Source organism: Lissotriton vulgaris, chromosome 2_1, assembly GCF_964263255.1.
Source record: "Lissotriton vulgaris chromosome 2_1, aLisVul1.2, whole genome shotgun sequence".
Classification (NCBI taxonomy): domain Eukaryota; kingdom Metazoa; phylum Chordata; class Amphibia; order Caudata; family Salamandridae; genus Lissotriton; species Lissotriton vulgaris.
Window position 1 is genome coordinate 1,962,723,095 of NC_141687.1, and position 26,886 is coordinate 1,962,749,980.

Genomic DNA, 26,886 nt, shown 5'->3' on the forward strand with positions numbered 1-26,886 from the left:
CTTGTCAGGGTAAGGCACAAGCAAACCCCAAATCAGCCTGAACTAAACCACCTGGTAGTTTGGCACAGAGATGACGGGCTTAACTTAGAGGCAATGTGTAAACTTTTTATGCAAAACATCAAACAGTTAAACAGTAAAAACACACCACAAAAGGATCCCATATAACATTAGAAAAATTAAGTAAAATTAAATAAATAAAATAAGTCCAAAATTACAAAAATCCAATCAGATAAGCAAGTTTCTGAATTTTTAAAGTAAATAGTTAAAATGGTGCCAAAAAGCACAAAGCACCAATTCGGGATATGTTATGTTATGTTATGCCATTTTATAAAGCGCACAGCTGCCCCAGCAAAGGGGCGTCCCAGCGATGATAGCAGAAAAAGAGAGGCTACTGACAAAGCAGAGCCTATAGTGGAGGGAAGAGATGGGCTTTTATAGCAGTACGAAATGCTGGGTAATTATTAAAGCTGCGGATGTGTATAGGAAGTGAATTCCAGAGCTTGGCTGCCAGTGTGCGGAAGGAACGCCCCCCCCCTATCCTCCCCCAGCAGGCACCCTCCTTATCCGGGGAACAACCGCCAGATGATGACCCATCGAGCAGAGTTAACGGGTGGGTGTGTATGATGAAAGCAGGTTGGCCAAGATGCCCGGAGAGAAAAAATTCAAGATTTTAAATGCAATGCAGAGGGACTCAAACTCCACACGTCTGGCCACCAGCAACCAGTGTAACCGATGAATGGTAGTGGAGCAGGTTCTAGGGAAGCCAAGGAGAGCTCTAGCAGCAGTGTTTTGGATCCTCTGCAGTCTCAGAATATCAGTCTTGTTCGTCCCAAGGTAGAGCGAGCTAGCATAATCCAGTCTCGACGAAAGGGAGGCCTGTACAATAACCTGCCTGAGGGACGGATCGAAAAACCCCGACAGTGGTTTGAGCCCCTGCAATATACCAAAACAAGTCACTGCCACTTTCTTAGTTTGGACCTGGAAGATGACGGCCGAGTCCACCCAAATACTTAGGTTTTTCACCACTTGTTTGGGGGCGGATGCACAGCCTAGGGTAGCAGGCATCCAGTGTTCACTCCACAGCTCAGAATCTTGCCCAACCAGCAGAACCTCAGACTTGCAGGCATTGAGCTGGAGGCAGTTGGCAGTCATCCACCCAGAGATAGCAGCGAGATCGCTCTGACACGTATGAGAACCCGCACGGAATCGTCAGAGAGTGCAACTACCAATTGTGTATCATCTGCATATGATCCTACTATCTGTTTGCGCTGCACTGGGTAGTTCTCCTCACTTTCAGCTGGGGGGGGGGGACACATGTTAGAATCTGCTTGTTTTGCTTTTAGTTCCATCTACTTAATGCTACTTTAATGAGCCAAAAATGCCAAAGGTAGTTTCTCCTCCATGGTCAGTTTCTTCTCCTCCATCCTGAGTTTGGCCATCTCCAGCCTCAACTACAGCTCCTCCCTCCTTTCCTTTATGCCTGCTCCTCTGGGGACAGGCCGTGAGAAGCTACCCTGCTCCCTGCTCTGGCAGAGAATTACAACTCGGGGTCAAATCATACCCCTCAGCAGGCTGCTGCTTCTTAGGACTGAGATCCAAACCTTCTGCATGTCTATCCATCTCATCATCTCCTTCAGCTGATGGAGCCAGTGACTTGTAGACAACTGCCCAGGCCCTTAATGCATTTTCCACTTCCACCTTCCTAATAGTACTCTTGGTTGGAAGTCCCCTCTCCTTACACAGCTTCTTGAGCTGGACCTCAGTGTAGGACTCCATGTTTGCTAGCTCAAACTCCATACTTGTAGAGGTGGATTCAGGCACAAGAGTCAGAGAGAAAATTAAGAAAAATCTAAATGGTCAATCAGGGAGAGTTTAGACTCAAAAATTGTCTTAGATTATTTATGTGGGGTGGTAGTGTAACACAACATTACTGTAACGCACTGCACAAACACAAGTCTAAATCCTCACCACTGAAAACCAGTGTAAGAAATTGGTTGTTCGTTGGCTGGCGGGGAAGCCCTGGTCAAGCAGCAACCACAATCCTTGTAAGGCACAAGCAAACCCCATATTAAACTGTGCTCAATCCCCTGGTAGCGTGGCACAGAACAGTAGTCTTCACTTAGAGGCAATGTGTAAAGCATTTGTGCAACAATGTAAATGGTAACACAGTGAAAATACACCACAAAAGTATCCTGCATCAGCTTTGTGCTGAGGTCTCAGGCTTTACTTGCCCACTTGTGGTCATGAAGAGTCCAAAGGCTTGATTTCAGGTCACTGAGTCACACCAAGTGTCCAGGGTTGGAGGGGCACCATCTGGGGGTTAGAAACTCACTGCAGCTGGGTCCAGGGGTTGGTGCAGAATGTTGGAGAACCATTATTGTCCCTGAGGCTCAGATCAGGAGGCCAGCAAGTCTAGCCCTGGGAGTCACTCTGGTAGCTGTGGGTTCAAGATGAAACTACAGGTCCAGTTCTTCCTCCCAGGCAAGAGAGCAGCAGGCAACAAGCCAGCACAGCAGGGCAGCAGTTCCTTCAGAGCAGCAGTCCAGCAGAGGAGCAGTCCACTCAGCAGCCTGGGAGTCCTTCTTTCTAGCAGAAAGTATACTGAAGTGGTGGTGTCTGAGGTCCAGTATTTTTACCCAGTTGCACCTTTGAATTGGGGAGAAGCTTCCAGATGTTTACCCATTGAAGCCCCAGGTATCCTGCCCCCCTTTCTTTCCTGGCTCCAGGCTGATTATAAGGGGGTATGCAACCCACTTGTGTGGAGGCAGGACACAGCCCATTCAAGTGTAAGTGGGGCTGTACCCAGCTCCTCCCTCCAATCCTGACAGTGGTGGCCCATCCAGGCATCCATAAGCTCCCTATTGTGTGTCTAGTAGGAATACACTAAGCACAACTGTGAGCTAAGCCCAGTCTTGTGACCCAGGAACAGGCTGGAGGCACCAAATGTCTAAGGCAAGAAAATGACAACTTTCTAAAAGTGGTATTTTACATTTTTTATTTAAAATCAGACTTAACCATCAGTTAGGATTTGAAATTCCAAGTCCAGAGACATAACATGAACTGGATACCTAGTCCCATTTGGAAATTACACTTATAAAATGTAATAAGGTAACTCACATCTCATCTGTGGAGAGGTAAGCATTGCAGTAGTGAAAAATTAATTTAAAGGTTTATCCCCTCCAGGACATGTAAAACTTAAAAATATATGTCCTACTTTTTAAATGCACTGCGCCCTGCCCTCTGGACTGCCAAGGGCCTATTCTAGGGGTGGCTTGTGTGTCTAAAAAGGGAAATGGTTGAAGCTGGAAAAGGGTTTATTTAGCTTGGTCAAAATGCGAGTTAAAAACTGCACACACATGCTGCAGTGGCAGACCTGATTTTTTTATTTTTGCAGCACAAGTATTTTACACAAGAATCCAATTGCTGGGGGGAGGAGCCTAGCTCGCAGCCGCGATGGCCGCCTGATTCCTCGGCTCCACTGACCCTGTTGCCATCCTCCCGGTTTCCGCGCTATCCTGCCTTCTAGTAGAGCACTGAGCTACGACAGCGGAACCGGGAGGCAACCCCGGTCACGCCGATGGGTTTCGTTTCTCGATCCCGGCAGTGGAAGCCCCGGGACGCCTCCACCCCTCCAGACGCCGATCAGCGCAGCCCGGGTCTTTGTCTCGCGGAGACGGCCGGCCCCGTACAAAGAGACGGCGGCCATTACAGTTCGGACGGAGCCGGCTGTAGAGTCCTGTCGGCAGCGCCTGCATCTCTGCATCTGGCTTTACTATTCCTGATCCCGGACACCACCGCTACCGGAGCTACAAGGTATCTGCTCCCCAGTCCCGAGACGGCTCCTCCGCAACATTGTTTCCCCTGAGGTCGCTGTGAGCGCCATCTTGCTGCCTGCTCTCGGCTTCTGCAGTTGCAAGCCCAGGGCTGCTGGAGGGACGCGGGCGTCGGCCCGCACCACTCCGCAACTGTGACGGGATGGATTTTGCTGCCCCTGTGCCCTTAAACCGCTTCCATCGTGCCTCGACCCGGCAGGATGCAAGAAGGCTCGCCGAGAGTGAGGATGAACGACCAGTGGGTCTACCCCTCGTTTGCCATACTCGAGTCTCGGAGGGGGTAGCGTCCCTGCCCTTTGAGGCGCCCTTGCATCTTGGTGACATTCTGAGCGCCCTAGACGACCTCAGGTCCGCCATGCGTGCTGTTGCCTGTGAATTTGGGGCTCGGGTGGATGCTACTCTGCTTGATGCCCCCCAGTCTGTTTGCATGCGGGACGCTGCGCCACACCCTGCAGCAGCTATCCATGGCTCCCTCACTAATGTCGCCATCAAACCGCTGCGGTCGCGAGACCCAGTCCTTGCTGGAATGCTGGTGGGGACACCCTCGAAGGAACACACACTCTCTGGAGAGATGGCCTGGCTTGGGGGACACTGCGAGATGCTACGCCTGAGGACCTCCTCGGGGGCTACTGGCGGACCTCCGTTTCCCACCCTGAAGCGATCATTGCCGTTTGGACTAGCTGCCTCTGGTGAACTGCTGCCTTGCTATGGATCATCTGCCACGATTGTGGACCACACTATTGCGTCCGAGATGGACTTTGGTGATCGTTTCCTCACTCAGCTGTGGTCCCTTTGTTTGTTCCCACCTTCTAAGAGGTCTGTCGTGCAGCTGGATTGTACCGTTGCACCGTACCGTAGGGGACAGGGTTGAAGAAGCACCCTCCTGGATCAGGACTGTCTCTCTTCTGCTGCTGGGATGTTGCTGGAATGCCGGGGATTTGAATATTGGTATTGTACTGGTCTTGGGGTCGGGGTAAGGGCGGCCAGGGAACCATAGGTTAATCGAATTGGATATACTTAATTGGCCCTCCTCCGGTCTTATGTGAATTGTATTTCTTTTTTCCTCTTTCCTTTTCCCTTTTCTTTCTTCTTCTCAATTTCTCTTCTCTTACTACATTTCGGGTTTTTTGGGGAGACGAAACACTCTGCTAGGGGGGGGGGGTAGGCCGTAGCCTCTGCATGTGTGTAGGGTGGGGGGGTACATTTTAGTTCGTGTTTTTTTCTATGGTGCCTTTTGTTATTATATAATTTTTCTTCTCTAGGCCCGTGTTAGGCAGACTGGGGGATGGGTGGTAGCGCGGTGTTAGTTGGGTTGTTGCGTCCTCTCTCGGGGTGTGCATGCTGTATGGCCATCCTCTGGCTGGAACTTGCATGTTGCGAGCCGCACTGTTTGATATGGGTGTCTGTTGTCGAGTCCCACCTACATGGACCTAGTTTCTTTTTCTTGCTTGTATAAGTGCGGAGTAGTACGACCTGATCTTAATTGTTGCGATGAAAACCTTAAAATTAACCTTCACCGATTCTGTGGCATGGTAATATGGTAATTACAGTGTAACCCCTTTACTGCTTGCCTATAACGAGAGATATTACTGTGTCGCCGTAAAGTTGCATTGATGCTCAACTGTTATCGTGGCCGGCCGGAAGGTTGTAGGCCCGTATTTGTTCTGATTTGATGCACAATAAAGGTTTAAAAAAAAAAAAAAAAAAAAAAAAGAATCCAATTGCTTCAATAAATGTTTGAAATGCCAATTTGTGTATTCCTTGTGCCTCCCTTTGGGCATGCTTGAGTGGATGTATGACATTACAACGCATGCTTTTACCACGCATGCCTTTACAATGCGGTTTTTACAACGAAAACCTTTACAACGCATAGCGCTTTGGGGTGATGGATAGTGAATAGTTTAATTTACTATTCCAACTCCAGTCCCCGTGGACACTAGGGAAGGTGTTGGATAGTAAATTAAACTTATTCCCTATCCTAGAGCGCCCCCTAGCGCAATGCGTTGTAATGGTCTGCGTTGTAAAAGTTGCATGGTAAAGGCACTGCGTGGTAAAAGTTGCGTTGTAAAGGATATTTCCCTGCTTGAGTTAATGACGAAAGAGTAGATCTGTTTCCATAATTTCCTTGGGGGAATCAGAGTTGTCCTGGTCTGAGGTTGTAGACAACATTCAGTACTTTTTATGGTTTCGATGTCCAGGGGACATATTACAATAAGTGCCCTGGGGGCGCAAAGGGCGTTTGCGCTGGCTTTGCACGCACCCGGGGCACTTTAGTATTATAGAAGGGGACGCAGACGCTTGTGCGTCCTCTTTTAAAATACCTGTAGTGCTGGAGCACTTAAAGCGCCAGTGCTATCAACAGAGGATGTTCCCTCATTTGCACAGGAGTGTGCCCTATGCAAATGAGGGACTTCCTTTGACTCTGCGCCCGTGCCATATTACAGACGTGGGCGGAGAGTCAAAGAAGCACTCAGGAGGTGCATTGACAGTGTGCCATTTAAAAGGTTGCGCACTGTCAGTGCGCCTCCTGAAAGCAGCCCTCTGCAGGTGGCAATGGGGTCCTATGGACTCCTAAGACATCCCCTTGCAGGCAGGTGCAGTCACTGACTGCACCCGCCTGCAAGGGGATCTCTAAACCTTTATGAAAGGGCAGGCGGGTGTCGCCTCCACTATGAAAACACGAAGCGGCTGCTCCATGTTTTCACATGAATGCACTGCTCCCAGGGCAGCGCGAGTTTGCGGCTGCCCAGGGGGCAGCGCATTAACCATAATGGGGTGCATTGGCATTGTTTTCGCCGAGCTCATCTTTTCAAAGGTGCGCCGGTAGCAAACAATGCCAATACATAATACTGCCCAAGGTGGTGCACTGTGAGCTAGCCAGAAACTAGGTTAACATATTCTGAGAGCTTGAGTGGACTCAGTCCCCCATAGTTTTGACACTTATATTACCCAAACACACAGCCTGACTGAATTACTAGGAACCATACGACAAAAGGCCTACTTAAGTGTGTGGCACAATAAGTGCTGAAGGCCCACTTAATAGCATTTAAATTACAGGTCCTGGGTACACCTTAGTAGGGACTGATAAGTAAATTAAATATGCCTATTGGGAATGCCCCAATCTTATCATGTTTTAAAAAGTGAGCACATGTACATTAGTACTGATTAGCAGTGGTAAAGGGTACAGAGTCCTAAACCTAGCAGAAACTAAATCAGAAATACGGAGGAGGAAGTCAAAAGGTGCAGAGGAAGACCACCCTAATGTTGACAGATCTAACAAGGGTAAGAAACCTTTAGACTGAAAATTAACTTTCCAGTGATTGTCACAGTAATGCATGGCCCCTAAGTTAATCAGGGTATGATACTATGAAATTCTCAGACTTTCAGAATTTTTTTTAACTCACAATTACCTCTTTACCCGTTTCCAAACTGTATGTTTATCTCTGATGGACAATAAGTAGTCAAGTGTCCTGGTAATCAAAGTACTAAATTGGCTCGAAAAGGAACTCTTACAGAGAATCGAAATGTGTAAATTATTTCTTTGCAATGCCTCGGCTGAGATAGATGAAATGCCACTATTGCAAAAACAAAGAAAAGAAGATTGTACTTGTGTGGAACATAAGACAATAGAAATGTAGTTCCATTTGAACTGTGTGCAACTTCACTAGTTCAAATTCCACTGAAGTGGATCCTTAGTCTGAAGCAGGAAAGCACCATGAATACATGATCCAACACTTCTGTCACATCTATTCTGTCGCAAACAAGGAATTATGTGAATTTCATCTGTATCGTGTAGGTGTCAAATATTTATGTCTTTTGGCATTTAGTCAAAGATAACATCGAGCAGTAAGGAGCAAGAATGGAAATGTAAGCACTATTATAATAAAAAAACAAATGCAAGGTATAATCATACCTAATGGTTTTTGCCACGTGGAATATTGTGACATATGCAGCTCTGCACAGGAGCACTGCTGAAAAAAAGCAGCATCAGGACGGTGGACAGTGCAGCACACCTTTAATGTCATCAGTAACTTAGGTACAAAAATATTGCTAATACCTCGATTGCCCAAAAATGTATGTTGTCAGATTTTAATAAACCTTAAATGACACTGTTAGAACTGGGGGTCTCTATTTGGCTGAGGTAGGTACCTTAGTCCAAATAGGGACCCCTGCTTTTAAGACAGGGAAAAGAAGGACACCTTCTCAGATAGCCCCTACTCACCCCCTCGGTAGCTTGGCAAGAGCAGCCAGGCCTATCTCCAAGGACAATGTGTAAAGTATTTGCAACTACACTCTAAGTAACACAGTGATAACACCACAAATGGACTCCACACGAGTTTCATAAAAAAACAATTATATGTTTATAAAAAAAGATATACGATTAGACATCACAATAAAAATCCAACATATGCGTATTTGTAATATTTCACCTAGCCGGTTATTAGGCCAGCAAGCACTTGTAGGTTCTTGCAGTATTAATGAGCAATTCTAGGTGATCCAATGCAGTCCTAATGCAATGCTATGCAGTTCGTAATGCAAGATCAGGCACTTCGTAATGTAAAAATAATGCAGTTCATAATGCAACAATCAGACTGTTCGTAATGCAAAAATAGTGCAATTCATAATGCAATAATCAGGCAGTTCGTAATGTAAAAATAATGCAATTCGTAATGCAACAATCAGGCAGTTCGTAATGCAAAAATAATGCAACAACCAGGCAGTTCGTAATGCAAAAATAATGCACTTCGTAATGCACCAATCAGGCAGTTCGTAATGCAAAAGTAATGTACTCCGGTACTGATCGCGGTGCTCTGGACGGTCTCTATGCCACTCTTACTGACTTGTGGTCAGCTACTGCCAAAATATGCCCCCAATACTGTTATGATGGAAAACAAACTGCTGCTCCACAATCCGGCCCTGGTACTGCCACTCCTCATCAAGTACGGGCTGCGATACGGACTTGAGCAGAGGCTCCCAGTGCAAAGATGTGAAATGCCGAGAGCGTTTCTCTCACAGCCCACAACCCGCCCCAAGCGGCGACACACGCACGCTCGCTGAGCGTTTCCTGGGGGGTGCGATCTCACTCTCCTCTCCTCGCGGCTTGGGTCTCCGGTGCGACTTCGTTGATCTTGGGCAGTGGAACTCAGACTCCCCGACGGTGACGGTTCAAGGTCTCTCCTTGGCAAAGGCAGGCTCGGGCCGGCGGCAGTGAATTCTCTCAGCTCCTCTGGGGATGCCGGTCCGATGGCAATTACGATCGCAACAGTTCTGGTCACGCTGTCGATCAAAGCAGAGAACAAGACTGCTCCGGGACACACATTCACAGGGCAATTCCTCACGAAGGTATCAGGCTGCAACAGGGCACATGCACACAGCGTCGCTGAGATTCACTTGAGCACCAGGTGCACACGATCACAGGACAATCCTCACGAAGGTCTCAGGCTGCACGAAGCACACAAACACAGCTTCGGTGAGACTCACTTGGACTCCGGGTGCACAGGATTACGGGGCAGTCCTTACGAAGGTCTCAGGCTGCAAAAAGCACATGCACACAGCGTCGCTGAGACACACTTGGAAACTTTTATGTGCCGGAGTTTCCACAACAGGGAGCCAGCTCTCCCCGGGCCCTTGGGGACACGTTACTCCGGATCACAGCACACAGCAAAGCCCTTTCAAACAGGGGGACACAGCACACAGCAAAGTCACTCCTTAGTTAAATCAGCAAACTGCAGGCCAGCCCCAGAACACACAGCAAGGGTCAGTCGTTCTCTTCAGTCTCTTCAGCTGTTTTTCCTTGGCAGAGTTTCCTCTTGACCGCAAAGTATATTCAATCCTTTTCAGTCTTGATCAGTCCAAAGTCCAGGGGTTTCAGGTCTCATTACTTATACCCCTAAATGTCTTTGAAGTCTTTGTGTTCAGGGGGCACTGACCCCTGTGCAAACCAATTCTGGGTGTCTCCCTGCCAGTGACACATTCTTCCTTTGATAGTGTGGGTCTGGATCTTCAATCACTCAGCAGGAGATGGAGCCTTTGTTTTATGCAGCAGCACAGGGCTCTTCACCTCCAGGGCTACTCCTCCCCCCTCCACTCCAGATGCAGGTGAACTGCGGCTTTCTCACCTACTCCTCCCATGGGTCAAGACATTTCCCAGATCCTATCACATTCAAATCCAGTCAACCCACAACCAGGCAGAAACACACAGAATTGTTAGAACACAAAAACAGCCACTTCTAAACGCGTGGTTTCTAAACACACAATTCAAAAACCACCTTCACATCAAGATGTGTTATTAAATTGTGAGCTCAGGCACACTAAACTTCACCTCTCCATCTTAAACCTATGGGAAGATAGGCTGGAAACATATTACACATACTCCCCAATTCTGCCCTATGGGCTAGATAGCCTTGCAACAGTGAAAAACGAATTTGGCAGTTTTTCACTGTCAGGACATGGTACACACCTTAGTACATGTCCTACCTTTCACATACACTTCACCCTGCCCAGAGTACACCGTGGGCCTACCATAGGGGTGTATGATGTGCATTAAAAGGGAAGGGTAAGGCCTGGCAAGTGGGTGTACTTGTCAGGACAACAAGGCAGTTTGACAAATTGCATGCAGGTACTGCAATGGCAGGCCTGAGATCTCTTTTCATGGCTACTTATGTGGGTGGCACAATTAGTGCTGCAGGCCCACTAGTAGCATTTGTAGTACCAGCCCGGTCACACTTAGTGCACTTTACTAGGGACTTTACTAGTAAGACAAACAAGGACAACCAATTAGCATTACACTTAACACAAGAAGCAATTGCACGTTAACACTGATCAGAGGTGGCAAAAGTGCCCCAGCATCTAAGCCAGTAAAACGAAATCCATCACAGTATTAAAAGTAGAGGCAAAACGTCAGGGGTAATCATGCCAAGAAATACCAGGTCTAACAGACACACTTTATACTCAGCTGAAAAATAACAACCAGTAAGAGCTCTAGGACTCTCTATCCTGGATTATTGGTGTCCATCAGTACCCCAGCTCACCTAGGTGAAAGTCCAGGCTGCAGCTTGACGAGTTGTAAAAGGTGACATGATAAGGCACGCACATTCTTGCAATATCTTCAATAGTTTGCATGCACACATTAAAATATTGTATTGTATTGTGCACTTCAATAGGTTAAGGTCACTCTCAGTCAAGTCTGTTTAGCATTATGGTAGGAGTTATGGCCGCCACATTTGATACGATTGTGGATTACATTTGCCTCCTGGCACAGTTTGCCATGCCAAATCAATGTATGTCTAGAAAGCGTTCTCCTACCTACTTTACCAACTGTCGAGCAAAGGCAAATGCTGCCACATAGAATGATAGAAATAAGGAAGTAGTTGAACCGTTGTCTTTCAAACCTTGTCTTAGAAACTCCCTCCGTACTGGAATTGCCTGCAAGCAGGACATTTCCTCCTTTCTTTTCATTTTTTGACTACATACACATTAGTGAAAAATAAAGTTTTGGTGTAGCTCTAGTATTTTACTATTATTCATATTGACCTGAGAGTCCAGTACGGGGGAGAGGTACAGAAATGGGAGAGCAAGAGACCTAACTGATATGTGAACAGATATTCAATACGATAATACGCTAAAAATGGGGCCACTACACTTAGGTTTTGGTCAGGTAACTCGTGGGTCATCAAAGGCAGAATTTCCACGGCCAGGCAGTGGACAGTCATAGGACATGTATAGTCAGATCTGTGCTTTATATGAAATTGTTAATATTCTCCATTTTCAAATCGACAATGTTATAATGATCCAAAGACTTACTTTAGGGTGGCATTGGTGTGAGTTTATCACAGGGGGCCCTTCAATCTACACGCATAGACTGTTTCTGATGATACTTTTTCTGGCAATTACAGACATGTTCTTAATATTTGTCTATGATATAGCCGCACAAAAGTACATGCCAGACAGAAGGCTTCTCTTCTCTTCTACTCAATTCGGTGTGAAAACCATCATTTAACAGGACACATTCGCATTCTTGATTCATAGAATTAGGACTGACTGTTTTTTACAAATTAAACGTTACTTGCTGCATGACGGGTAGTTATGAATTTGTGGGCATTTTTAGAAAGACCTTTCTGTAACAGAGATTAAGACCCAGACTCATAGGATTGTTGATACTCTCATGTCCATTTTAGGTAGTGTCTCAGCCTAGATATGCTTTTAAGTTTACACAGGTATCCAAAGAGCTCTCTAAATGAGGCCAAAAAGTGCATTTCAAAGGTGCAAAATTGATAGTAATATCAATGGAGTTGAGCAATGAGGTTTCTCGCAGGAAAACATATCCAAAAAGTAAAGCTAAAGGTGCAAATGAAGATAATCATAATCCACTTCCACGGGCCAAATTTTATATTTAGTTTGCTTTTTGAATATCTGGATTTTACTCCTCGAAAACTATAACTGTTGTAGTTTTCTAGGAAAACTCTTGAGTTTCTATTTAAATTCCTGAAATGTTGCAAAGTTGCTCCAAATGTTTCAATAATCCTACAGGAAAAAAATCTAAATTTTTGTTGCAGGGCTGTGTGAATTTTTAATTCATTGTTTTGACAATAAATAAAACTCAATCATTGTATGCTTCTGAGGTCAAAGTAGAGAGCATCTGCACTTTAAGCTGTTCACTATGACACCGCCCAAATTGCCCAAGAGGGCAATATAGATATAATATTCGTGGAGAAGTGTGACTCAGGGGTTAGAGGCGGCAGACCCGGAAGCTGAGTTCGGCCCTGGAACAGGGTTCAATTCCCTGCCTCGACGGGGCTTGGGCTCAATAATTCCACAGACTCGATAATTCTCGCTCCGGCAGACCCGGAAGCTGAGTTCGGCCCTGGAACAGGGTTCAATTCCCCGCCTCGACGGGGCTTGGGCTCAATAATTCCACGGACTCGATAATTCTCGCTCCGGTGCCTACTCGACTCACGGGTTCACACTCTGCGACTCTGGGCAATAGCTTGCTTAATCTCCACAACGGCCCCTCGCGGCGGGATGCCTGGCTTTCACCTTGTGGATGCCCTGCCGGGGTTATCTCACAGGGGAATACCATGACGGGTTACCTAAGCAAGCGCTTAGATGCCTGCGATGTGGGCGGTTTGCGCTATATAAATACATGTACATTTACATTCGGGGAAGTGAAAAGTAAATAGTGCCCTCCAAGTTGGGCGAAGTGCTGAAACTTTACCCTTTTCGAGGGTAGGATGAGGTGTCCCTTATCTACCTTCCCTTACCTCAAGACAAGGTCTAGCTGATCAGCCAGTTAAAAGCCCATTTGGTGCATGGCCACAGCTGTGCAACGGACAATGTCCTGCAACCATATTCCCCATCTAGGAATGGTGTAACCTGTAAGGAACTTTCAGTGAGTGGCTATAGCCATTTACAAAGAGGACTTTTACTTACCACTGCGCAGGGTTACCTTAGCCATGAGCAACAGCAGATAAAAAAAAATTCATATGTAGATTTGTACCACCTATTTCCCACACCTAGGACTGCCAGTGGCGGGGTATTGGGCTGCTGCCCTTAAGTGTCATTGGGACCGTCGAGAATTGCTCCCTAGGGACACTAAGGCCCTTATTGCGATGTAGGTCAGAGTTGCCTCTGACAGGCAACATCTCGGAACCCACCGACCTCTGGTCGGCAGTTCCGACCGCTTGATTACAAATCGACTGAACCCATACAGAAATGGGTGTGTGTGTAAAACCCTGCACCCTGTGGCGGGCACACCATGGTGCCTGCAACACAGTGCAGGGTTTTACCGCGACCACCAACCTCAGGCCACGTAGTCAAGGGGGCCCTGCGAGGGGCCCCCAAAGTCGCTTTCTGACAGCCTTTCCATGTCGGAAAGGCCGGCATGGAAAAGGCTGTGGGAAACTGACATTGTAATCTACCGAAGGTGGAAACACCGTCCATAGGGGATCACGGTGCGGTTCCGACTGGCCGGTTTACGCTCTGAACGCCGGCATCGTAATCGGGCGGTCAGACCGCAAACCGACCGTGTGGGCCAGAAAGCCTCCGGCCAAGGTTGGAAAGCTTCTGACTAGCAGACAGAAGCTTTCCGAACGACATCGTAATCGGCCCCTAAATGTTCCCCTGTACCCTCCCACCTTTTACAAAGCTTGTGTATTTTAAAAAGAATTACACAAACTTGCCAGACAGCAATCTTCTCACTCCACTACTATTCATTAGTATTCATTTAGCATTCGTTTCCAAAATGATTCTACTAGCCACTCACTGATAGTGCAGGTTGTATAATAAACGTGTATCTAGACGATTGTGCTACAGGCCTTCAGTGTGTGAAGTAATAAAGAACACATTTTCTGATCATTTTATGTCATTTCTTGATTACATTATACTTTTAACTAGTATACGGGACTGTCTCCATCCATACGTTTTACACAAGGCTCTGCACTTCAGGCTATACGGTAATTTGTGAGGTTAAATGTAGCTTCAGTGCACAAAAACGTCATTTATGATTTAAATGTCTACATCCAAAAGGCTTATGTCATCACTATGACAGGTTTATGGTTAGCTCGGGAAAGACAACATTCCAATGATCTGCCCCACAAAAAGCAGTGAGCGCTCAGAAAATATATATATTTGGGGGTTTTCAAAACCATCTGTTTAGGTAGTTTCCCACCTTTTAAACCTACGTGAAACAACACCTGGAATACAGATTATGTAGAAAATGGATGAAAGCGTTCCATAATTCCTGAAATGTGGGAAAAGTGGTTTCCAAAGATAGAGAAAATAATTTCTCTTTGGAGGCAAAAACAACTTAACTGTGCAAATGCACATTTTTACATGATTTATTCATCATGATTTTTCATCCAATGAAAATTGTGTCTACGCACATTCTGAATTACAGGAATAGCACGAACAAAGATATTTGGGTAAAGTGTTAATGGCTACCACTACTGGGATTTCTTTTGAATTCCCCAAAAGTAGGCAGCCGTCTGCTTCAAATAGATGAGGGAGCATATTAGAGAACTTGTACCATTTCCAAGCAGAGGTTTCTGACTCGGATTCCCTAAGACTTTAGTCCAAATTTCTGCCACGCATGCCACTTTAAAATGCCTTTGAAGTGTGATTGTAATAACTTTCAGGTTCTCTTGAGTTGTACCACCAGGCTTATTGGTGTTTTTTAGGTGAATTCCTACATTGCAAGTCAGACCACATAGAGTAACAGGGTATATGAATACAGTAGTTAGTTACTGCATATGCCAGTAAATACAGATGTAGACTTTCTCTACTCGCTTATTCGTTCCCTACTTTCACTCAGTCTCAGTTCCACAGCTGGATACTGCTCTCTCTAGCTGACCTTATTTCAACTTCTCAGCCTCCATCTCCCCGGACTCTATTTTTCCTCGCTTTCCCTCCCCCTTCCCTCTCACTTTCGCACGCGCTTCTTTGCTCTACGGTGGTTTCCAGAACAAAGCCTATTGCCCTTCCTACCTGGTCTCGTTGCCCTCCATATATTCGCTCCTGTAGAAGCCGGCCAGGTCATCCGCCAGCTCTCCCGTGAACTCGGTGTGAAATAAGTACTGTTTGCCAGCCGCTAGATTTCCGTCTAGTTCCACCACCAGGTACTCCGTCGGAAGCTCGAGCCACGTTCTCCTTATGGCTGGCGGGGCAGAACCGTCAGCTGTCGTCAGGGAAATCGCGGAGCTGTCGTTCTTGTAGGTCAGTTTCTTGCTATGTATGAGGATATGGTTCGTCTCAGTTACGCACGAGAACAGCACCGTGCTTTTGCCTTTAAAAATATAAAGACCCTGCGCGTTCTTCTCGAGGTAGGGCTGCAGCTCTACCTCATAGTGTCGTGGGGCCAGCGTTTTGGGCAGTCGGTACTTTTGCCAGGGGAGGGGTTGTTGCGAACCGGTCGTGGCAGTGCTTGTGTGGCGTGCAGGCGTTGTTCTTGCTTCCGAAGTAGTTGAGGGGCCTGTTCCAGGCGAGGGCGCCGTGGTAGGGCTTGGAGCAGGGGGGTCGGAAGAGACATTTTTGGATTTCTCCTCCGCGTAGAGCACCGCCAGCGCTATGATAGTGGCCACGGCAGCCAGGGTGAAGGTGATGGCCACCCCAGCCAGCAGCTTGCTCACGTAGAAGCCCTTCCCCATTTTCGCTGTTGTCGGCGATGGCAATGTGCGTAGAAAGGGGAAAAGGCAAGGATGCCTGCAGCACTATCCTTTTATAGGCCTGAAAAATGCAGAAGGGGTCAACTTGCCACTTATATAAATGGTTTATAATTAACTCGATAGCAGGGGTGGAAGATGTTACAGCTATCTCTTCTTATCTTGGTTCCAAGAAGCTCACAGCACTTCCTTAAAAGCTCCTCCGTCATTGAGGGCTCATTAATTTATACCAGTAAATGATTAACATTTAAATCACAAACCAAGACGTTTGTCAGTGTGCATGGATTAGTGGCACCCTCGATGCCCAGGTTCTCATGTTACCATCTTGAAAAATGTCCTGGGCAGGGTCGGATTGGTAATGCGGACGCTTAGGCAATGGGCCCGTTTCCGAGTTCCATTTGCGTCACGGCGGCGGACGATTTGGGTTGTGTCTGTGCTTTTCAGATGCCGCCAGCGGCCCAGTGGGGTCTGAGCGGCCTTTCCAGAGGCAGATGGGCCTCTATCCGCTCCCTTTCACCAACGGGGTGGAGGTGTCATCCCCGGTCTCTGGCCAGGCTAGACCACTAATGTTTGCCATTTGAGGGGTGTGGGGTGGGTGTTTGAGCAGAAGTGGCTTCGCTTACATTCAGGTGTGCTTTACCATTGTGAACTAATCCGTAAACAAAGAGTCCTGATAGCATTTGCATTTTTTTTTTATCTTAGTGAAGTTGAGAACGCATGCCTCTTTTATACAGACCCCTCTCCTTCTTTTTATAACACTTAAAACACTGAAGCAGTGTTTTGAAAAAAGATGCAATCCGCAAATGTGGGCAACTTTGTTTTGGAAGTGTCTGGGAAATGTTTTGATCCCAATCCAACCCTGTCCTCTAGTTGATGTTTGGAGGACTATTTAGGAAGTCCATGTGTGCTGCAGAGTGGTTTCTTCTAGGTAATAATTCTTGTTGCAATTTCGTGATGTAGTGCCGAATTTTGTTGACTGCTTGCCACAGCCTTCTGCAGCTTCATAACTGGTGAGATTTTTTTATTTTTCAAGTTTAATGTTGGTTAGCGGTGTTTGTTAACTAAAAGGATGGCTGCAAAACTGCATGGGCCAACCAGGATTCGAAAGTGTAAGTGAAGGTTGTTCAAAAATCTCAGCAGCTGACCCTCAGATGATGTCACAGCTTTAGGATGTCGTGAGGCTGCAGATTACAGGTTTAAAATATCATGTGGGAAAATCAATACCAATATACCTGCAAATACGGACATATTTCTGTTAGCTATTTATGCTTTAATTTATTTATGCATTAACATGGTTTTGTAGAGCACCTCTATCTTAGAGTACTTGGTTACAGATGAATGATGTAACTCATCAAACCCTAACTATATCAGTAATACACGCAGAACTCCTACCTAATCAATAGTTCGATAAAGTGCTTTACTCCTCCTAAGGAGTACAGAAAGTGACATATAAATACAAGTACAATATAAAACAAATGAACGGAGTATCACACAGGTGTGCACATAAAAGTACTACCACCATGAAATTGTTGTTATTATTATCTTGGGTCCAATAAGGCAGAGGTCTCGAGGTCGCAAAGGGCACAGAACGCTGTGGCTAGAACGCTTCTAGGTCTGCGCAAATTCTGCTCTGTGTCCAATGCTATTCGCCGGCTTCACAGGTTACCGGTGGCCAGACGCATTGAATTCAAAACCCTATGTATCGCTTTTAAGGTTTTGAAGCTGGCCTCACCTCCCATTCTGGCTGATCTCTTGTTGCCTTATGCCCCTACAGTGTAGGGCCTACACGGTCACTTCGCTCACAGGGTCAGCACGTGATGGTGGTTCCTCAGCCCCGCATAGTCCGGCCTGGCGGCCGCTCTTTCGGCTACAGAGCCACCACCCTCTGGAATTCACTCCCGGTGCAGATCCGTAGCCTTGAAAATGATACTGCATTTAGAAAGGCCATTAAGACCTACCTTTTCCGTGCGCTCTAGTCCCCTGTTTGCCTTGTATTGTGTTTGTCTTACCTGCATAAGCGCCAGGATGCCCCTTTGCTGGGGCACCTGCTGCGCTCTACAAGTCAAGATAACATAACATAACATATTACTGCTTATCTTATGATTATTTTTATTGTTATGTTTGGCTGTCACTGAGCGCCACTAGTGTGCATACCAGATTCTAAATCTGGTTATTCACTTCGATAATGTAGCAACAGTGGAAAACAAAATACATCCAAGTTGCTTTCACAAGGCTGGTCCTACACTCTGATGGAAAGCAGAGAACACAGCTTTGGGAGGGGAGGGGGAGATAATGCTTAGACGAAGGTGGAGGTGGGGTTAAGTTGAAGAAGGCAAGCTTTTTTTACAAGAGGGACAACAAGTAGAGGTCATGTTATGTATCCACCCCCACATTTCCTCCGTTGTGCAGCGGTTTTAAGGAGGGGCAGATTATTTTTTGGGCTCATACATGGAATTCAATTTTAAGAGGTAAGCAGTGAATAACTGGATTGTTTTTCACCTCGGGCTTTAAGTGACATTACAGATAACTCCATCTTTGCTCTCACTTACGTTATTCACTTGGAGGTCATCCCTTCACAATGACGTCTCATTGCCTTAAGGCTACATGTGTCAAACCACACCCTACAAATATAGCTTGGATTCTCTATGATTGAGAACTACCACCACATTTCTAGACTTGCCGTCCTCTTGAACATTGTCCAAGAAAAGTAATTCATTGGCATGCAAACCATTGTTTAACCTGCAAGAGTTCAAGATCAAAAGCAACACAAAAAAACAATGAATGCATATACTCTCTGCCTAGAGTCTAAATCAGCAGTTGACGTTCTGGTGATTTATTATCTTGACTGTGGATGTGCCTTCCATGGTGATCACCCCTAAAGTGAACTACCCTTCTGAGAGTTGATCTACATGCTGCACAAGAATTCTAGCCAACACAAATAAGCAAACATATTACCCCTTTTCTTGTTTTCCTCAAATTGCTACCTGTTGATACCATATGCACCATAAGAAATGTATGCAATAACCACACAACCTTACCTAGATACCTCACACAAAAGCTATCCAAATATGAAGTCTCACAAAATCTTTCATGTAAAAATTGAAGATCTTTCTGTATGACACTCTTTAAGACAAATTGTAACACCCTCAACATTTGGAACACTTTTTGAGCCCATAGATTCAGCCCCCCAACTTTTTTCTGCCTTCAAACACCTAATTAAAATAGTCTACTGGAAAATACTAACCATATGTATGTACAACTGACACCCCCTTTTTTGGACCTGACTCTCTTTGCAGGGTCAACCCCAAATGTTTGCCTTTAGCCTCTACTTTTTTTGCTGAATTCGTTTTTGTTGGCCTTTTCACTCTGCACTTTACCACTGCCAACCAGTGCTAAAGTACTCTCTCCTCTAAGCAGGTAAAATTGAATTATCTTATACCCAATTAGCACATTTAGGTACTTGTAAGCCCTTAGTAAAGTGGTTCTACATGTACCCAGGGCCTGTAAATTAAATGCTACTACTGAGGTTGTAGCCCTTATTGTGCCACCCATTTAAGTTGCACTTTAACCATGCCTCAGGCCTGCCATTGAAGCCTGTGTGTGCAGTTTTAAACTGCCATTTCGGCCTGACAGAAATAAACCATTTGCCAAGCTCACACGTGCCTTTTAAATACATATAAGTCACCCAGAGGGTAGGGCATAAGGAGCCACAGGGCAGGGTGCAATCTACTTAAAAGGTAGGATATGCCCTTTTAAGTATTACTGGTCCTGGTAGTGAAACACCCATAAATTCGTTTTTTACTACTGCATGTCCTGCTTCTCCCATAAAACAACATTGAAGTTACCTTATAAAATTTAATAGGCTGTAATTTCCATATAGGAACAGGAAAAGAGTTCACATTTGGATTCTTCTTTAGAATTGAAATGGAAAATCCTCTCATGCTGAAGTCAGATTTTTGGTTACAATTTTGAAAATGCCACTTTTACAAAGTTGAAATGTCCAGCCTTAGACATTTATTACATACAGCATGCCTCTGGGTTACCAGACTGGCTGTGTATGGCAGTTGGCCTTTATATATCCCTCCTAGACAGCCACAAACAATACAGATCCTAGGTGTGCCTGAATGGGCCAACACTGGCAGAATGTGGTGCAGTGGTAGGCACAGCCCCACTTGCACCTGATAGGCTGTGTCCCGTCTTCTTACAAAGAACTGCATACCCCTTGTAGGTAGTCTGGAATAGGGCAGAGAAGTAGGAAACCTGGGCACTTAAAGGTAATCCTCTAGACGTTTCTCTCACTTTAAAGAAGGCACCAAGTATAAATATTGAACCTCAGACACCAACTCTTTAGTACACTCCTTGGCCTGTTTGCTGAGAAGAAGGAAGATTGGACATGCACCCTTCTTCCCAGCCTGAAGAAACTCCAAGAATCAGCCGGCTGACCTCCTGTTCTTCAAGTTGGGACATTAGAAGCTCCAGAGGGTCCCTGCAACTACCCAGCTGACCTGCTGCTGGACCTGAACTGGTCCTGCCTGAGCCCTGGAGTTCCTGTTCCCCATGTGGTTCCCCTCAGGACCTGGAGCCTTGGTGTAGCTTCAGTTGAGCTCTCTGAAGTTTTTGGGCTCTTTGAAAATGCGAACACACCTGTTCACACCAAGTTCTTGCCACTGCCAACGCAAAGTGCAGGCAAACCAGACACTACTATGGTAAGGGCAATCAGTGATGCCAACAGGAACTTTGTGCTAGAGCGATGACTGTCTGTGACAAATAGCCTGCTCTTCGTGCAACATTGACTACCATCTGCAATGCTTTCCTTGCTCCTCACGTTACTATCCATCCCAAATAGAATTTGTCATGCTGGACTTTGGAGGTAACTCGTTCAAACTGGTCCCTGTATCTGATCCATGCTCCGTTACGGTTGGACTGAACTTGTGACTTTCACCCGGTCTCACACCACCAAATAGCTGCGAGTGCACTGTTAGATTTGGGATCTCTAGTTGGCAGAGGTAGGTGCCTTTGACCAAATAGGGGCCCTTGCGTATAGTCAGGGTAAGGGGGTATACTCCTAAAATAACCCCTGCTCACTCCCTTGGTAGCTTGGCACGAGCAGACAGGCTTATCTCAGAGGCAGTGTGTAAAGCATTTGTGAAAACACACAGTGACCCAGTGACAACACTCCAGATGGACACCAAACAAGTTGTAGTATAAAAATAATTTTTTTTATATAGACTTAACACAAGACCAAAAACGACAAAAAATCCTCAATACTGTACTTTAAAAATGATAGAAATAGCTCAGTTCCCTTAAGATGTCAAATGCAACACTTTGAGTTCAATGTACCTTTGGATGCGAAATGCTATACAACAAAAGTGTTGCAGGGAAGATGATGTGTTAGTTTCTTACATGCAAGAACGTGATACGTCGGGCTCCTACTGATGCGTAGGGGATGCGTCGGTTCTTTTCGGCGTGGGGAGGTAATGTGTCGGTTTCTTACTGCGCTTCTGTGGCGATGCGATGAAGATCCGGTGCAATGAAACATAAATGGCGAGTTCTCCTTGATGTGGCACGATGTGTGCAAGCCGGACAGCTGTGCAGCAACTCAATGATTCTTCTGAGCCGCCACAGGCCCTGTGACACGCTTCCTGGTGAAGCGGCAGCATCTGACGAGACGGCGATCTTCTTCTCTGGCACTGCGAGGCGCTTCGGCAACGTTGCAACAGCTGCAGCGGTGACACGCTTTCCTAGTGATGCGACTACAGCGGCTGCAGTGGCAGCACGCTTCTCCGATGATGCAGCGGTGTCTAGTGCGACGTCGCATTCTTCTCCGACAATGCGAGGCGCTTCTGCGATGCGAAGCGGCAGCAGTGGCAGCCCGCTTCTTCTTTGTGAATCGCGCTTCCAGCTCCTTGCTACAGGCAGTCCCTCAGAAAGCCCGCCACAACTCTAGGCCCTTCAAAATAACTCTTGGGGAGCTGGCGGGTTAAGTCTATTATCCCTGAGACTTCAGCAGGAGGCAAGCTCTATCTCAAGCCCTTGAAGATCCTTCACAAGTTGAATGAAAGTAGCACAAAAGTCTTTTCTCCTTTCTTTGGCTGCCTGTCAACCGCTGCTTGCCAATCCCCCAGACAGCACTCCGCTTAGAGACAGTCTCTTCCTCAGTTTGTTGGATTCCTTTCCTCAGCAAAGGTTTCTTCTTGTTTCCCAAAATTGATTTAAAGTTCTGGGGTCTGGGTCCCCCCTTTTGTACTCCTTTTCTCTTTGTTCTTTGAAGGCAGTGAGGCCTTTGCCTAGTCCAAAGCAGTTCTGGTCAGTCCTGGAGCACTTTGTTGACAAGACTTCTTCTTTCCATTCACAGTGCAGGCCAGGGACATCAGACACACCACAGGAGGTGGAGCCAGCATTGTGGAGGGAAGGCACAACCCTATTCAAGTCCCAGGTGCAACTCCTCCCTCCCATGCAGATCTCTCTATTCAGCCCTGTGCTGACTCACCATGTCTCCTGGAATCCCTCAGCCCCTGTCACTCAAACTCCAGACAAGGAATCCACAACCTAGCAGAGGCAGGTTTGGATGGTTAGACAAGAAAATACCTACTTTCTAAAAGTGGTATTTTCAAACACAGAATGTTAAATCCAACTTCACTAAAAGATGTATTTTGTCATTCTGAGTTCAGGAATACTAAACTTGAATTTCTACCTAGTTTCCTGAGTCAGTTAGGATTATAAGATGTAATAATCAAACCGCCCATTCTGGCCTATGGGGAACAGGTAGCCTTGCAATAGTGAAAAAACGAAAATGGCTGTAATTCACTATTAGGACATGCCACACTCATCAGGGCATACCCTACCTTTTACCTACAATGCCCTTGGGCCTACCATAGGGGTGACTAATATGCAGAAAAGGGATGGTTTATTGACTGGCAAGTGGGTGCTCTTGCCCAGTCAACATGGCAGTACCAGACTGTACACAGGCTCTGTGATGGCTGACCTGAGACACATTTTTACGGGATGCTTCCACGAGTGGCACAACGAGAGCTGCAAGCCCAGCAGCAGCATTTGATTTACAAGCCCTGGGCTCACGCAGTGTGCTTTACTAGGTTCTGAAAAGTAAACCAAACCAGCCAATCATGGGGTCACTGATCCATACATCAATTTACAATAGGGAGAGCATATGCACTTTAGCACTAATCAGCAGTGGTAAAGTGCCCAGAGTCATAAAACAGCCAACACAGATCAGAAAAAATAGAAGAGGAAGGTAAAAAGTTCAGGGATGACCCGGCAAAAAGGGCCAAGTCCAACAGGCTCTCTGTGCTTTTTGTTGCTATTTTCACTTAAATCTTTAAAATTGCATAGCTCCGTTCTACTAATTGTCATTTTGGTGTCCAATTATACTCTATTTTTCTACTGTTTGAAGTGCTGCATAAACACTTTACAGATTGCCTCTAAGTTAAACCTGGCTGCTTTGTACCAAGCTACCAGAGGGTTGATCAAAGGCCAATTTGGGGTTTGCTTGTTACTGCACCATGACAATGATTGTAGTTGGTACTTGAGTAGGGTTTCATCCCCTCAACCAGTAACAAATTTTCTTACACTCTCCAACCGGCTATCTTCAATCTGTCATTTAACAGTGCTTCAATATCTCATTGTTTCTCCCTGCTGTGTCTTGCCTAAAGCCTTCTAGCCTGAACAGTGGTGTTGAAGGGCACAGAGAGGTCTAATAAAATAAGAGTACTAACAACTTCATTGTCTGCAATCTGTCCATAATTCATACAGAACTAATGTGACCACTGATTCTGTACTCAAATCACACATAAAGCAGGCCTGAAAAAGGCAGAATAACCTTTCATTTTTTTTTATAAAAGAATAAAGTTGTTTAAAAAGCTAATTTTTCAAGCATTTTAACCAAGAATGGCAAGAGTGAGAGGGGACAGTAATAATCACATTATCACTTCTTATAGCTTCACTTCATTCACTTTCCAGTTGTCTGAAATCTTACCCTCAATGAATATCTAGAAGTATTAACTTAACTATTTGGTTGAGGAACTTAGCAGGGCAAAGGTCATTAGGTAACCAAGGCTTTAGCTGAGGTGATAATAATACTGACTTCCAAACGGGAAATGTATGGAATTTAATGTAGTTGGATACACACAAGTCACCCCACCCGGTCCTCTACTGGGGATCTAGTTTCAGAAAAGTCTAGGTTTGGTTGGTTTCCTTGCGTGGCATCTGAGCCTGGGACCAAATAACACAGCTTACCCACATCATCAGAATGGGGCAAGTTGCAAGGTAAAATCTTTACTTGTTGCATTTTTGGGAGTTTCCCTCCGTGGAGGATAGGTCCACTCACACAGGCGGGGTACCATTTGTATTGGAGAACACTTGTTCTTATCAATTCAGTGTTTCCCATTTTAGTCTTCCAAATATTATCCAGTGTGCTATGAATAACACATTACGCAAAAGGAAGTAGGACTCAGATGAGTTTCAAATTTTATTTTCATCAAATAAAATAAAAAAAATTAAAAAAAACATGGCTAATACAACAAGCTTCACAGGTGAGCTGTGTTTTGTAGGTATCCTCAAATCCAGCACTGGGACACACCTGGGAGCATCTGTGCTCTTCATACATTTCTCTTCATCTTTTCATGATAGCATGGGTAACCCCAAATTCAAATTGCACATATAGCCACTATTCCAAAACGCACTGTCTTGTTCATTTTCTAAAAATGCATAGCTTTAATTCATATCCATTATTCATTGATTAGATTTTGGTATCCGCATGAATTGATGCATGGTTGGTACACATTTAAAAAGTATTATAAGCTGTAGCTCTGTTGTTCACACTGGGAAATGCATATTTCTAAAAAAACAATAAACACTATGGGTCCCATAAGGATGGCGGGCGGATTGCCCCCGCCAGGCTGGCGATAGCCACCGCCGGCCTGGCGGGGGCAATCCGCCCGCCATCCTCACTGAAATGACCCACCACCACATTAGGATGGCTGGGTGGTCTTCGGCGGACAGGAAGACCATCTGCCGCTTTTCCTCCCCGGTCGCCTTGCGACTAGGGCGGAATAGGTTTAATATGGTGGCGGTGTCTGTTTGACACCGCCACCCTATGGGCCCAATCTGATGCCTTGCCGCCACAGAAAGCCAGGCGGTCTTTACTTCGGGGGCCCCCTGCAGGCCCCCGGAGTGAAGGCGAGGTGGGTGGTGTACACGGGGGTACCTGTGGTACCCCCCAGCATTTGCATACACAAAGCAGCAGGCACCGCGCGGTGCCTGCCGCTTTGTGTATGCAAATGCATACATGCATTTTTAGCAATGTGGAGGGCGGTGCTGAGAGCACCGCCCGCCACAATGTTAAAAATGCTGGATGCGCCCGCCACTGTGGTGGGCACATCCTAATACCCCCCACGGGACCCCCACCCTTATGGCGGGCGGTCCCATTGTCCGATAGGATGGCGGGCGGACTAAGTCCGCCCTCCATCCTAATGACCCCCTTTATGTCTCTGTAATGAGAAGAGTATAACCTTCTATTACTTTTGAAAATCAGCCACCGTAACACAAATTTACAGATGGAAACAGTGCCACCTATTTATATTTTCGTCAATAAGTTTCATTATATTAGATTGCAAAGATTAGTTTTCTTAGAAAAACCAAAAATGATCTACACAAACGATCCCTTGCTGAATTCTGTATTTTCTCTGCTTTTCAAAAATGTATAGCCTTCTGGGTTCACACAAGGGTTTCACCGCTGTTTCCACCATAATCTGCAAGAATCTAAAACCACAAAAAATGGAAAAAAATCAACCACTATGTAGAAAAAAAACTGTCTTCAAAAATATTTTTTCTAAATGTTGCCAGTTTCTGAAAGTAGATAAGAGGATTATTTTAGCATAGTAAATGCTTTGTCAATGCCTATTTTCCCTACATTTATTAGCTCTTTTTTTAGTTCCCACCAAAGAAATCCAACTTCACTTGGTACCTTTAAAATTTTCAACACATGGGGCGAAAAAAGGACGCAAATTTGCCCCAGATATCTATTGTGGGAAAAAAGGTATGAAAACGTAACCGCAAAGTGCCCCAACAGCCCACAAAATGTTCAGAACTGGGTGTGTGGGTGGGGAGCCTCAACAGTAAGGAGCTTAAAACATTTCTCGCTTGCTTGTGTAATTAATCACATTTAATTGGCCCCAAGGAATTTGGATTATGCAGACGTAATTTGCGCACTTGTGGGAGTTTCATGCTACACTTTAAATGAAATATGAACTAAGAATAATTTTGCATTGTCTCAACTTAGAAACGTGATTGACATGACTTTTTATGTTCAAAAAGTTATGTTTGTATTGCTTCATATTTATTGATTTTTTCAATATTTCCCCTAGCCAGGCCCAAGGAATTTGGATTTAGAAGAACTCTGCTAGGTCATGTTTATTACTTTGCTGGCCAGCTGGCTGTTCAAAGAAACTTCTGGACTATGCCCATTTGGAGGTGATTAGACTTCTCCTAGTAGTGAAAGAGGTAGATGGCGAAGGTGGGGAAGAAATCCACATTGGGTGATTATCTAACCCTCATTGACAAGCCTAGACACGTCCTTCTCACAGGTTGTTTGAAATGGGGTCTCTATTTGACAGAGGTAGGCACCTTTGTACAAATAGTGACCCTTGCTTCTAGTCAGGTGAAGGGGGATACACACTTTAGATAACATGACAAAATAAATCCTGGCACTCTAGAGTATTTCAAAATTACAAGTATATAACCTTAATACGTTTTTGTACCCATACGGCAAAGGTCTATCTCTGGGTGTCACAGGTAGACACCCAGAGATAGAGTTCGACAGAATTTCTTTAAACAAAATGTTGTCAATTTATTACAAACAAAAGAGGTTATACATGTAAGCT

The 26,886-nt window shown here is 45.6% G+C and overlaps 1 protein-coding gene across 2 annotated transcripts in view; it reads right to left on the minus strand.

Moving 5' to 3' along the window:
* Positions 1–26,886, minus strand: part of LOC147733566 (aminopeptidase Ey-like) — a 259,251-nt gene that overhangs the window by 194,991 nt on the left and 37,374 nt on the right. Inside the window, exon 1 of one of the 2 annotated variants that reach the window (XM_086958153.1) lies at positions 15,315–16,165. The exons of the other annotated variant lie outside the window; for it this stretch is intronic. Within the exon in view, the coding sequence (XP_086814279.1) occupies positions 15,315–15,973 (659 nt within the window). The 5' untranslated portion in view covers positions 15,974–16,165. Of the gene's footprint in view, positions 1–15,314; positions 16,166–26,886 lie in introns of those variants that run through there. 2 annotated transcript variants of the gene reach the window in all.